A 12,111-nucleotide genomic window follows, 5' to 3' on the forward strand; every position below is an offset into this window, starting at 1 on the left:
ACCCTTCTAATATGATCAGTAGTGTCTTTCCCAGGAATAAACCCATGTTGATTTAGTAACACTAGCTTCTCGATAACAGTAGAAAGCAGAGCAGCGAAAATTTTAGAGTAGATCTTAACATCACTATTTATTAATGTCATTGGCCGATATGAGCCTGGATTATGTAGCGCCTTTCCCTTCTTCAAAAAAACTATTATATTAGCCAAAGCCCAGGAGGGAGGAGCTTTACTGCCTTTTTGCACCTGAGTTAACAATTACACCATCACAGGCAGCAGTAGAGCTCTAAAGCATTTATAGAATTCTAGAGGGATTGCATCTGGGCCAATGGCTTTTCCCGTGGGGAGTTCCTGAATTGCCTCTTCCAGTTCACCCATGCTAATTCCATCCCCCAGTAGCTCCTTTTCCTTTTTCGAGAGCTTACCGATCTTTATAGTACTTAAAAACCCATACATTGCCTGCTAATCTATGGGAGGAACAGGTTTATAAAGCTCAACATAATACCTGCGAAAAACCTCCCTAATGCCTTCTGGGTCTGCTATGATCCGTCCCTGTTGGACTTTAATTTCCCTGATAACCCAAGCGGCCACCTTGTGATGCGCCCGCACTGCCAATAGGCTGCCGGTCTTCTCACTATATTCATAGCTTTTGGAGCACTTCGAAAGGTATTTTTTCCGCTACTTTTTTTGTTGAGATCTCATTGATTGCTGCCTTAGCTATAGCGATTTTCTCCAAAGCAGAATTTCTATCCCTCCCCCCCTCTAAGCTTTGAATATGCCTCTTTTAGCCAGGGCGTGGGTATACTTCTGCCTTCAGAGGCTAAAACTCAGGGTTTCCCCTCATATCCCAGCCTTTAAAGGATCCCAAACAATCTCCACCGAAGCAGTCCCCCAATTAATTTCCAGAAATTCCTTTATCCAGATATTCATATGATGATGATATTCTGGATCATTAAGGAGCCCTCTCTCAAAGGTCCACCTTCTCTTATTATTTTTAAAGCCTTCCAAATTTACTTCCAATATTAATGGGTTATGATCTGCCATAAACCGTGGATATATTTCCATTACAGCCCTTATTAATAATTCTGGGGAAATGAGGAAATAGTCTAATCGGGCCAGCTACGCATGGGGGCAGAATAATACGTATAACCAGGATCAGGTTCACAAAGCTTTACCCAAGCATCCGCCAGCCCTAATTCCTTTTGCAAACTAGAGAGAGCCTTATACACCAGTGGTTTGTGTCCGTGATACTGCCACATCACATTTTTACATTAAAATCTGACATGTTTTTTTTGTGGATTTTGGCCTCTAGCTCAGCCGGCACCTAGGGAAACCTACCAAACCTGTACATTTTTTAAAACTAGACACCTAGGGGTTTTCAGAATGGGTGACTTGTGGGGCTCTCACCAGGTTCTGTTACCCAGAATCCTTTGCCAACCTTACAATTTGGCAAAAAACACATTTTCTTCACATTTCGGTGATACAAAGTTCTGGAATCTGAGAGGAGCCACAAATTTCCTTCAACCCAGCATTCCCCCAGGCCTCCCGATAAAAATGGTATGTCACGTGTGTGGGTAGGCCTAGTGACCGCAACAGGAAACGCCCCAAATGCAACATGTACACATCATATTTTTACATTGACAACTGACATGTTTTTTGGAAAGTGCCTAGCTGTGGATTTTGATCTCTAGCTCAGCAGGCACCTAGGAAAACCTACCAAACCTGTACATTTCTGAAAACTAGGCACCTAGGGGAACCCAGGATGGGGCTTGTGACGCTCTCACCAGGTTCTGTTACCCAGAATCCTTAACAAACCTCAACATGTGGCAAATAAAATACAAAACAACCTGTTTTTGCGGGGGCACCTGCGTTTTTGGTCCTGGGCTCAGCAGCTATCTAGGGAAACCTACCAAACCCAGACATTTCTGAAAACTAGACACTAAAGGAAGTCCTGGGAGGTGTGACTTGTGTGGATCCCCCAGTGTTTTCTTACCCAGAATCCTCAGCAAACCTCAAATGTAGCTAAAAAAAATACATTTTCCCACATTTCTGTGTGGGATCACAGCACCTGCACAAATTTCCGACCACCCAACATTTTCCTCCGTCTTCCAATAAAAATGATACCTCACTTGTGTAGGTGTGCCAAGTGCCTGTGACAGGGAAGAGCCAAAAACATCCTGAAATTGAGGTGGAACCAAAGTAGGTCCAAAAGTGCAGTTTGAAAAAAAATGTTTTTAGGCTGACAAGTGGGGCAGAAGTTTTATCGGTATAGATGTGACAATGCTGGGTGGTAGGAATTTTGTGCATTCCTGCAGATTCCGGAAGGTTCCATCACAAAAATGTGGGGAAAATGTGTGATTCCAAGCAAAGTTGGAGGTTTGCAGGGCATTGTGGGTAGGAAAATGGTTGGGGGTGCATGTCAAGCACACCATCCTGGACTCACCCAGATGTTTAGTTTTCAGATGTGTCTAGGTCTCATAGAGTTTTCTACATGGCAGCGTCCCAAAGTCCAAAAAGTGCAGCCTTCACAATTCCAAGTGCGACGATTTTGAGGGTTAGACAAGCTCTCATGGCCCAAATGTAAAACCAAAACCCAAAATAATCAAATGTCCTCTTGCTTGTCGTGGGATAAGATGTTTTAGTGTGCGGGGGGAGAGCTGAAAGACTGTTACCCCCTTCAGTTGGGGTGGGGGCATAACCATGCCCACACTGGTTGGTTGCCACCACCCCACTATTTTTTTTTTTTTTTTAATTCTCTGTCATCTAGTAGGCTTTCTGCCTCCCCCAGGGAATGGATCAGGGGTAATTGCCCCATCTGCCCACAGGCATAACCCCACCCTCTTTTTTTTTAAAGAAATCTTCCCTGGTCTCTGCTGGGCCTTACGAAAATAGGCCGATCTTCCCCCAAGGGAGGCAGAAATGGCCACCAGTAATGTGCCCCCACGCGGAGCGATCCTTGCCCAGGGGGTGGCCTCCCCCCCCCAAACAAAACACACACACACCAATCCCTGGTGCCTAAGTGGTTTCTGCCCCCCTTAGGAGCAGATCGGCCTAATAGAAATAGGTCGATCTGCCCCCAAGGGGGGCAGAAATGGCCTAAAATAAATTTGCCCCCAGGGAGAGACCCTTGCCTAAGAGGTCGATCCCCATCTGTAAAAAATAAAAAAAATAAAGAAATCCCTGGTGCCTTGTGGTTTCTGCCCCCCTTGGGGGCAGATAGGCCTAATTAATTTAGCCCAATCTAGCCTCAAGGGGGGCAGAAATGGCCTAAAATAAATTTGCCCCCCGAGGAGCGACTCTTGCCTAAGGGGTTGCTCCCCTTGCATGAAATTGGCGCACAAAAAAAATCCCTGGTGTCTAGTAGTTTCTGCCCCCCTTAGGAGCAGATTGGCCTAAGAAAATTAGACCGATCTGCCCCCAAAATGGACATAAATGGCCTAAAATAAAATTGCCCCCACGGGAGCGACCCTTGTTCAAGGGGTCGCTCCTCTATAATGTTTATTAAAAAAAAAACTCCCTTGTGTCTAGTGCCCATTTCTGCAGCCCGATCACTTCACGATCGGGCTGCAGAAATGCTCAAAGAGACATGAAAGGAAAGGTCTTCCCTTTCCTTTCATGCCTCTGCCTGCCCCCACCCCCAATCGAAAGAGAAATGCAAAGCATTACTCTTCTGATTGTGCTGGAAGCTGAGCTTACAGCATGATGGAGGCTGCCTCTGATGAGGTCAGCGCGCAATCCGTCATCAGAAGTTTCTGGAGGGTGGGTGGGGGGTGGTTGGGTGTGGAAGGGGAAGCGATTCCCCTTCCATCCCTGCCCATGGGAGGACGGTGGGAAGCCCAAGGGGGGAGGTTCGAGGACGAGCTGGTCTCGTTCTCAGCACACGACAGTTGCGGCCGACAACGAGACCACCCTGTCCCGGGCACACGAGGGGTTAACAATATCTAATACAACATTGAAATTGGTTTATAGTGGGCCGCCCATATAAGCTCCGGTATAGCAGCTGTTTTGTGATCTGCGCAGTTCTGCCATTTTATTCCCCTTTGGCCTGGCCCCAAAGTGTGCTTTTAGGCTATGAATAGAGGTGGGTGAGCACCGATATCCGGTGCCCCCGATGAGTACATTGGCTGAAACCAATGATGATTGTATGTCACAGATGTGTTCCCCAATCTCCAGATGAAAGGATAGCGACTGCCATCTGTCATTGAATGCAGAGGAGCAATTCGACATGGGTGAAGTCCACGAGTGCCTAAGGCGAGTTCCCTGGCTAATCCAGTGGCCACCACAAAAATTCCTGGGAGCCCAACCGTGTGGTGAGAAGGTCATGAGGAGGGACATTCTCTGTAACTACCTGCCTTGCCCCTACTACCAAAAGACTTGAGAGCAATCCACTTACTGCACTGGGCGAGATGAGAGCAATCCATGCAGTGCCGGCAAACTGTCCTGGCCTGTGAGAAGCATCCATAGAAGGGGAGCCTTCCAGGATTGATTTCTTTGTACTCTTTCACAGACCCAAAGGTGTTATGAGGGCTGCTGGGTGTGAATATAAGAGCCATGGGTAGCATCACCGCCATCATTCTTTGCAGCAGTCTCCTTGGCAGCAGAATGAAGATCCCTATGATGATAGTTTTTTATTTCTAGAATAACATTTTCACCAACCCAAAGCTGTTTTGACGGCTGCTGGGTGTGAATATCAGAGCCTAGAGAAGCATCACCTCCATCATTCTTTGCCGTGGTTTCCTTGGGATAAGAGGGGGGTGAGACGTGAGGAGGGAAATCCTCTAGAACTACCTTTCTTACCCCTACTACTAAAAATACTTGAGAAGAATCCACTCACTGATCCAGGCTGGGCGAGAGAAATCTATGCTTTGCTGGCAAACTGTCCTAGCCTGTGAGACGCATCCATAGAACTGGAGCCTACCAGGCCTTCTTAACACCTAGATCAGGGTTTGTGACAGCATACAAAGAAATCCAGTTTGGGGAAGACTATTGTCATAAATATATTTTTTCTCTCTTTCAAGGCTGAATTCCCCTTCTGCAAACAACATGTGCTAATTATTCAAAAGTGGATACATATGACTAAATCAAACACCCATTCTTGTCATATTGTTCTGTACCTGTAAATATGATAATCAAACTTACATGAATATATTTGTGGTATTTAATTAACCAATTTGGTCATTTCATGTCTATTCATTACTATGACATCACAGTTTCTAAAATGTTGATTAATGTATATTCATTTTGTTATCTTTTCAAGAGAACACTTTCTAAAAGAGTTGGCATTGCACAATCTGCATTGATTGTTTATAATGAATGTCTTCAACAAGCTTCTGAATAATCTTATATAAATTGTGTATAGGGAGATAAGGTTTGGAGAGGACCTTCACAGCAGACCACAAAGGAGGAGAGGCACAATTGTGCACCTGCTCTAACTGAAGGCCGCTGGGAGATAATTGGCCTTCACTGGCCGTCTTCTTCGCTAGCTATCAGTGTGTATTATGGACACACTGCTGCCTTTATGGGCCAAAAACAGCAGGCTTGCTTTTTAACTCAATTTAATGTTCTGGAAACAGGTATGCAGGTGTGAACTACTGCCAAAACTTAGAACAGGTTATATATTTGCTGCTGTGCTAAACCTAGCATAGTGCTTAATAGTAGCAAATAAGGGTGTTAATTATATTTTGTGTTTACACTCCTCCTAAACTTTCTTGCTGTCTTAATATTTTTTCTTTGTGGTTACAATTCATATAGTGTGCACTAGGTTAGGATTTCAGTTTTAAAATAAATATTTTGAAATGCATATCCTGTTTTTTAGTGATTCGTGACTGTGTTATTCATTCATAAAAGAGGATTTAGGGTTCCACTAATTGTCCTTCTCCCTTTTCAGATCGGTCTGAATTTCTGAAGCATATAGGGATTGATCATTTGCTAGTCACCACCATGTAAGTCATGGAACCTTATCTAACGTGAATTACAAACATACAACACAGTTATTTACTCATATTCATATGTCTTAGGCTCAAGACTATACATTATTTGGTTGTCTTCAAGGAACCTGATCAGTACATTGCTAAGTTAGCTGCATGTCCATGCGATTCTTGTTCACCTCAGACAACTCTGCACTTTATGCTTTAGTGCAAATGTTGTATTTCTCTCAAGAAACCTTTCCAGATCTTGTTTTTTAGATGTGCCGATTTTAGACAATGTAAACCTGCCTAGCTTTTTATTCATTTGCTACCTTCTATCCCCATTTGCTTGGCGGGGGCTAAATATATCCAATGTTGTTCAAAAGGAGAAAAGATTTATGAATAGAAGCTAGGTAACTTCGATACTACTAACTTCTCATAGCAGCAGGATGCCAAAAGTATGGCATCTGACTACCAACAATTTTCAGTGGCAAACAGCTTTCATCTGGAGAACAGAGCTTTCCACATTCCATTAAAGGGGAGGAGTACCAGTGGTAAAGGACTGGGAAAGATGTGTGCCATCTCACCGGATGGTTCTCTAACAGAACTGATTCTAATACAGGGAACTGGGAAAGAAAATCATTCTCTATCAATGCCAGAGAATTCTGGTGTTTCCAGATGTGAGTTTGGCTATGGCAAAGAGAACAAGTCGTTTGCAAATACTGTGAAAGTATTGTATTGATCTAAAGATCTATGCCAGTATTTCAAGTGAAACTGCAGGTGATGGTTGGCAAAAAGACCTCAGTATTTACTTGGTAGGGGGTGATGAAAGGTTCTTGAGAGTTTTTTTGAGAAGTCTCAGGAGCCAAATTGGCTGACAGCAGCTGGGTTGTCACTATTTTGTGTTCGTGATACAATTTAGGTGGGCCAGAGTTCCTTCTCTGGAGTACTGTGAAAGGGCTGTTTTGCCTGTATTACTTGATTTTCTGAAGCGTTATTGAAGTGCTAATAAGTGATCCAAATAGATGGTGCATAATGTAAGTTCTTAGCAACGTTTCTCCCTTCTGTTGTGTATTTTTCATACAGGTCTTAGGCAGGTGATTCTCAAAATAAAACATGTTGGTGAGATTATTGTATTAGGTTTTCAGGAAATTTTGTTGATTATGAGGGGGACCCTTCTGGCAACTACAGGATGTTTAATTTCCAATGCTTCAATAAAAATACATTTAACAAAATAGCAGGCTTAGATTACAGCAACCGGACTTAGACGTAGGGCACGGCAGATCCACTCAAGTCTCCAGGTTATAACAACATGACCAAAAATATCATGTAACACGATGCTGAGTAAACCAGAACATCAAGTGATCATGTCCATGGCGATAGCCAGCTTTACACACTGTTGTCATTTGCTGTACGTCCCACAGTCAACTAAAAATCGGTATCAATTTGTAATAATGTTGTACTGTACCTGGTAGCCCATGCATGAACAGTGATGGAATCCTGGACATGAATAAGAGTGGAATATTGGTAGAGATGCCAAGTAAGAGATAAAACAAAGATCCAGATAAGAAGGAAAGTGTTAAGGCGGCCCGTACACCAAACTGGTCTGAAAACCTAGATGGGAATAAAAGAAAAGGATTTTAAGAACACGTGCAACACATTGATGAAGACATACTTGCACTTCCTGTGCAACATCTGTACTACTTTTCCAACAACGTGCCCTTATTTTTTTAATATAGTTTGCTAATGTCTGGAAGCCTTATTTGGCATGTGCAAATGTAATAAAAATGCTTCAATTTCAGACAGTTCCTAAAACAAGTGACATGGATGTTAATGGTAAGAGGGGGTTGGAGTGGTATTGGTGTAAATTTAAGAGGATTAGGGTAGCATTTGTGCACCTCTGTTTCATTATCTATTACGGGTGCCATCATTTCCAAAGCTTACCAATGCAGCACTTGGGAGGGCTGATGGGTGGGAATCTGTCACACAAGACTGATGAACTCTTCAGTAAACACGTCCAGAGATTGAGCGTTAACATGCACACAACTCTGCTTTGTATAGATAGGTTAGGTAATAAAGTCTTATCGTGTAACAGTTGTCCAGCACTTTGATACTGATGACAATTGGCGCACTCATAAAAATATGTCAGCAAGCTGATGGGGAGAGATTCCTAGAACACCTTCTCACCCTTTGCCAAAATATGTCCTTATACTTTCTAATATCCAATCAACTGAATTAAATTATTGAATAAGCTCTATGGGGTTGAACCAGACAATTTTTAAGGCAGAAGCTCATATTTTCAAAATAAATGTAGAACCCTTCACATGTCCGCATCAAAAATTGTCCTCTCAATTATGGTCAGTTTCAGTGGATATAGATCCTCACACACTATGAAGCAAATGTGTTGCAGAGTTATCAGCTCTAAGAAAAATTTACTTTAAATGTTTTTTATTTCCAATACGATTACATTACATACTACAAGGGCTGATCATGAAGCAGATACTAAAGAGGGAAATATTCCAATACGAAGTAATACTGAAAGCTGAATTCCAGAACAGAGTTGAATGTAAGAGTATTAACTACAGAAACACCATTCTACCAAAATATTTAGTCTACAAATACCAAGCACCAAAATACCGAGAAGGTAAATTTACTTAGGTAATTATAGATTTATTATTCTTAACTCCACATCCATGTTCCTTGAAATATAAATATACATCATCAAGGTTCAAAGAGCTGAAGTTAAGTAGAATAAACCTATATCTACCTTCACAATATGTTTGCCCTCAATATTTTGGCCACAATATTCTGAAGTTGATATTAAGGAAGAATACCCATAGCAGAACTAACAGACTGAAACTCTGAGTTCATAGTTAAGTAATATTTTTGATAACAATTTTCTTCACATTTTTGATGAGCATCATATTATAGGTGCTTTGCATACTATTACTTTACATTCTACAAAGTAATTGAATGGCGACTTTAATCCTTATCACCTTACAGATTCTTCACGTGTTGCCTACTGGATAGTCTCTAGGTCACTTATGCTAATCAAAATTAACAATATTCTTATACAATGCTACAGCCCATTTCATTCTGTTTATTGTCTGCTACACGTATTGTCTACCAGCCCCTCTTCCATTCTCCCCAGTTCTTTCTGGTGTCCCATTTAGCGGTGAATACTTTATCTCACGGATTAGGTATGATATTTGAGAAACAAATTTATAAGGTCACAAGCATGAATATAGTGACTCGGTTTGGGGCTTTCAATTGTCTTACAGCACTACCTTTTCTTTCTCCCCAAAAAGGATGTCACTTCCATCCATACATCTGCTGAAGGCTTTTTGCAGACTTTCCCTTTGATCCTCAGTTGATTTGGCAGTGCCTTCTGCTTCAGCCCAGCTCTTCACTGCTGTCTTCTATCTGCCTTGTGGAGGTCCCTCTGGTGATTTCCATTGTAGTGCTTGCTATGTCACAATGAGCTACCACCACGGCCAGGTCTAAAAATCAGTTGCCTACTTTCTTTTCCATCCTACACAGGTATTATCCCAGCAGGCACACCATCGTTAGCAAGTTACTTTGATTCATCATGCGTTCCATATCCACCGAACCTTAGTCCAGAACAGCTCTATAACTGGGCAGCTCCACACCATGTGCAGAAAGTGGGCATCAAGTAAGGAGCAATGGAGGCAACGCTTATTATCTGTCTGTTTCATGGCATTTACTCTATGGAGGTAAAGTACGTAGTGTGTAGATAGCTGAATTGTGAAAAATTACATTGGGTGCTTTGGAAACCTTATGCACGCATTTTAACATCTGATCCCATTCTTTCCCCCTGAATGCTCTGCCCAGCATACCTTCCCATAGTACTCACAGTGTATGCAGGTAACTGAAATATTTTGTAGAGCCACAAGAGTAACCTAGAACTGCTACCAAAAGTCAGCAGCCTTTGCAAGAGTTTGCGCTTGCACAGCTCCATAGGGCTGGTTCCCTGTAACAGGTGCAGTGATCACATTAGCACAGCGTATGTCAAAAACGTTGTCCGGGTAGACCATCTTCCTCGACCATGGTGTCCATAGAATGAAGCAGAGTACCAATTGTGCACAGTGTCAATCCTCTTTCTATTTACTTCCCTCAGCCCTCTTTCCGTAAAGTATCTCCTTCCAAAGGTGGGCAATCTTGTCAAAGTCAAAACAGGTGAATACAGCGAGTGCTGCAGGGTCTTTTTGACTGCTGCTCTCCAGCAACGGTGGGCTGCCGCGTCTGCCGTACTCACAGCATTGATTCGATCAGCACTTCTCTATGTTATGGGTCTCCTATTTTATCAATTTCTGGTACATTGAGACGCTTGAGCCATTGAGCTAGCCACTGAAGTCATATCTCCTAAAATCTTGGCTTCCCAGGCCTTCCATGTCTGTCAACATTTCAGTATATCCAGCGAAAGCCGATTCCTTCCCCATCCCAAATCAGACCCGCATCAAATTATTCAGTTCCCTGAACCAGCCCGTAGGTATACAGATCGGCAGGTTTACAAAGTAATATGCCACCCATAGGTGACATTACCATTTCCGTGTGGTTCTGGCAATTGTAAGTAATTTTAGGGCACCGCAAAATTGTCCACCAGGGCTCTCAGAGAACTTCCTAAATTCACCTCTACAATATCTGTGCTAGAGGGGTATACTTTGACTCCCAGGTATCCGAAAACCTGGAGCTCCCACCAGATGCAAAACTGTAAAACCACTTGCATAGGATCCCCTAAATCAGGGGATAGCAGGAAGCACAGGTTTTGTTTCAGTTTGTGCATAGGCCAGATTCCATCCCCAGATCTCTCAATATCCCAACCATCCAGGGGACTCCTGCCTTTTCATTCTGAAGATACAGGAACATATTACCTGCATAAGGCAAAATTACATGCTCAACATCCCACAGAGGGATCACCTTCCCTGACCCCTCTATCCTTGCCATTCTAGCAAACAGCTCCACTGTTGGCGCAAAGAGTATCAGAAAGAGTGGACATTCCCAGCATGTTGCCCTGTGCAGTCTGAATGCATTGGTTATACACCATCCTGTTCCAACCCTAGCCCAAGTGTCAGACTATAGTAATGCAACCCAAATGTCCCATCCCTGACCTAATTTCATGCACCTCATGGCAGCCTCCAAATACCCCCAATGTATCGCATCAAATGCTTTGCATATATCTATGGACAGTACCAAAGCTGCATGGTGATGTTGTGCATGAGTTTTGTCTAATATCCTAAACAGTCGTCTAATGTTAAATAAGGTGTTGCCCTGGGGTATAAAACTCCTCTGATCATATTGTCCCTGTGTTGCTAAATGCAGTTATAAGCAACTGGCTAACACTGCTGCCACATCCATCGTGTTGCTCTTGGATTTTGGGGATTGAAACAATCAGAACTTTTCTGGAGGTATCCGGCAAGGAGCCATCTTGTAATGCCTCAGCATACATGGTTGCCAGCTTCAGTATCAATTCAGCCATGTAGGTGTGGTCAAATTGTACTGGCAGCCCATTTGTGCTTGGCAGCTTGCTGTGTTCTAGTTCTTTCGTGGCTTCTCTGATTTCTATTTCTGTAATAGGTTCCACAAGTGCTGCGCTTGTTTGAACGTCCAATCAGGCTAGTAGCGCATGGTCTAAGAAAGCCTTTATCTCATCACTTGGAGCCTGAGACTGGTCTGCATTTAACTCTTGGTAATGTTGGACACTTTGTGGAAATCACTCTGAGATAGTATCACTTCACACCCAGCATTTCTAATCAGAGCGACTGGGCGACTCCTTTCATCTGGCTTTATCAGCCATGTCAGTATTCATCTCGCTCTTCCCCCTTTTCATGGTCAGTGTTCAGGTATTACCGGGACATCAGTGCCCTCAACCATTCCCGTACCATCACATGTTTTTCCCTCTCCATAGCTAACTTAGGTCTAATCAGGGGATTGCAACAAATGGCAATAAGCCAACATTTTAATTCAACTGCTCCTGTGGGTAAACATTGTGGCGTGAGGAGTATAACAAGCATCAGGCAGTCCCAGTTATCAGACAGCTTGATGCTTGTTATTCTCCTTGCTCTACAATGAGTCGGATACACAATTAAATTAGTTTCTAAAAATACTCCAGGTCTTATGACTGATACTGTCATTTTTCTTCTTCAGGGGATCATTTTGTATGTTCATATTTATACCCAGTCTCCTGGGGG

General features: G+C 43.0%; 1 protein-coding gene across 2 annotated transcripts in view; it reads right to left on the reverse strand.

The window, feature by feature from the left end:
- SLC22A18 (solute carrier family 22 member 18) overlaps nucleotides 1-12,111 on the reverse strand; it is a 757,096-nt gene that overhangs the window by 703,993 nt on the left and 40,992 nt on the right. For both annotated transcript variants that reach the window (XM_069223018.1, XM_069223019.1), the window contains exon 4: nucleotides 7,371-7,516. In XM_069223018.1, coding sequence (XP_069079119.1) covers nucleotides 7,371-7,516 — 146 coding nt within the window. The remainder of the gene's footprint in view (nucleotides 1-7,370; nucleotides 7,517-12,111) is intronic.

This window comes from Pleurodeles waltl, chromosome 3_1, assembly GCF_031143425.1.
Source record: "Pleurodeles waltl isolate 20211129_DDA chromosome 3_1, aPleWal1.hap1.20221129, whole genome shotgun sequence".
Lineage (NCBI taxonomy): Eukaryota > Metazoa > Chordata > Amphibia > Caudata > Salamandridae > Pleurodeles > Pleurodeles waltl.